Below are 2,148 nucleotides of genomic sequence, written 5' to 3' on the forward strand. Positions count from 1 at the left end.
CTTCCGCTTTTGGCCAACAAATTTGCGTTGCGCATGCAGGGCCAGTGCCCCGGTACCCCACCGCAGGCAAACATAATCATCATTATTGCTGCAATCAGCATATTTGGCAGGCTTAAAGCTCCTGTTCCGAGTCAGTCTGCCACAGTCTGCCTTGCCTTCCCACCGTGTCCTGCACGAAGGCCTTATACACTTCTGCCCAGCCATGGCCCACTCGCCTCCCTCCACCTCTGCGCCTTTCCCTCTGCCCGTTTAGTTGTGTGGTTATGCTTAATATCCGTCATTAAAATGGTTCCTTCTCTCTTTTTTTTTTGCTGTTTTGTTTGCCGTTGCCTTTGCCTTTGCCTTTGCCTCTGCCGTTGGGGCAGGCCCAAAAGGGCCCTGGCGGAGCAGAGGTGCGTGGGTCCTGCTGAGCCCCGCGGAACTGAGCCAATACACATGCAGTATGCAAATATGAGGAGTGTACGTGGTGGGGCCAGAGCCAGTGGCATAGCCACGATAAGAATCCATTGCGCAGAAATTAATTAGTCAATTTGCATGAAATTTATGTACAAAGCGCGAACAAACGAAACCAAAACAAGTGGCAAACGGAGTGGCCCAGGCTTTGGTTTGAAAAAGGGTTTGTGGGCTCTTCGGGAGCTCTACTTTGATCGTGCCAAAAATAATCATGCACACGACAAACAACTGTTAGAAGTGACTTTTCTTTTCTCTTCTTTTAAGGTTCTTTCCAGGCTCGCAATGGCAACTCATGCTTCCATTTGCTGCGATGGTTGTGGCAACGGGAACCTCCTTGGCTATCGCTTCAAGTGCCTGAAGTGCGCCGACTATGATCTGTGCCGGACGTGCTATGACCGGAAGGTGGTGACACTGAACCATCACTGGGGACATGCCATGCAGTGTTTGCTCGACGAGGATGCCAAGAGGCTGCACTTTGCCGGCGAGCCAATGCCAGTGCTGAACGCCGAGAGCTTCACCTGCCCCGTCTGCGGCGCTATGGGCCACTCGGAAGTGGATCTCGTGCAGCATGTGGACGAGGAGCATCGCAACTTCAGCGGCCTCGTCATTTGCCCTTTGTGCATGGCCGTGCCCTCGGCCGATCCCGATCTGCTGCGCAACATTTGGCAGCATTTCCGCAATCTTCATCGCAGCACACCGAGCGTGCTGGTCAATGTTGGACGCATTGCACGGGAGGTTGGCACCGAGCAGTCGCCCATTGCCGGCCCGTCCAGCTTCTGGGGTCCGTACTGTGCCCATGCAACGGCTCAGCCGCTGGCGCCGCTGGCACAGCCGATACGCTTCATCGATGACAGCAGCGATGAGGATGATGCCTAGAAAGCTCATTTCCAACGTTTACAATTCTAAACGTTTTTCCTGAAGCTTCAGCATTTTCTGACACACAAATAAAATGCATTTACGCTGCTCATACATAAAAACGAACGACAACGCATTGCCCGTGCGCGAGCGAGCGAGAGCAAGCGATCGGGAGAGAGAAAGCTTTGGCGCAGCTAGCAGCAGCAGCAGCACGCAGCAGCAGCAGCACGCAGAGCGTAGGCTGGGAGAGCGCGAGTAAAGTGCAGGCACGAAGCAGGTGGAAGAGAAAGACGAAAGAACGGCCGCTGCTGCTGTCGCTGCCGCTGCTGCTGCCGCTGCCGCTGCTGCTGCCGCTGCTGCGTGTAAGCTTGCACGAAAGTCTATGACTAGAACACTCTCTCTCTCTCTCTCTTGCTCTCAGTTATTCCTCTTTGTGGTGCTACTTTTTCTCGCTACCCCAGCCAGCAACGAGGCATTTCCCTCTTCCCACCGACCGCATGGTGCACTGCTTGACGCTTAAGACTTCTGCAGATGGAGGAGCAACCTGCCGCCCGCCAGCCGCCACTGGCAATTAAAGATTCTCATTCTCGTTTTCAGCGGCGGAGTTTCTCCTACGCTTGAGTGGGTGCAGACCTGCCCTGTGGCCCGCTCAAACTAATTACATAAGTAGGCACCGCAGCCGGGTAAGTTTCCCCTTAGCAGTGGCTCCTTTGCCCGCCCGCTGAGAGAGAGAGAGACAAGGCGCTCTGTCCCTATGGCTGCTTGGAGTAGGCTCGGCCCAGCACCGCCTGGTAATCGGCTTAGAGGTGGAAACCTTTTGTCATTATAAAAGGATTTCGA

At 54.5% G+C, this 2,148-nt stretch overlaps 1 protein-coding gene across 1 annotated transcript; it reads left to right on the plus strand.

Moving 5' to 3' along the window:
* Positions 1-735: 735 nt before the first annotated feature.
* On the plus strand, positions 736-1,329 carry LOC117590436 (E3 ubiquitin-protein ligase KCMF1). Its single transcript, XM_034283055.1, has one exon. The coding sequence runs from the start codon at positions 736-738 to the stop codon at positions 1,327-1,329; it is 594 nt and encodes a 197-aa protein (XP_034138946.1).
* The last annotated feature ends 819 nt before the right edge of the window (positions 1,330-2,148 follow it).

Source organism: Drosophila guanche, unplaced genomic scaffold (genome assembly GCF_900245975.1).
Source record: "Drosophila guanche unplaced genomic scaffold, DGUA_6, whole genome shotgun sequence".
Lineage (NCBI taxonomy): Eukaryota > Metazoa > Arthropoda > Insecta > Diptera > Drosophilidae > Drosophila > Drosophila guanche.

What these genes read in the sequence shown, in the direction of transcription:
- LOC117590436 (XM_034283055.1), top strand. Translation starts at nt 736, where the DNA reads ATGGCAACTCATGCTTCCATTTGCTGCGATGGTTGTGGCAACGGGAAC.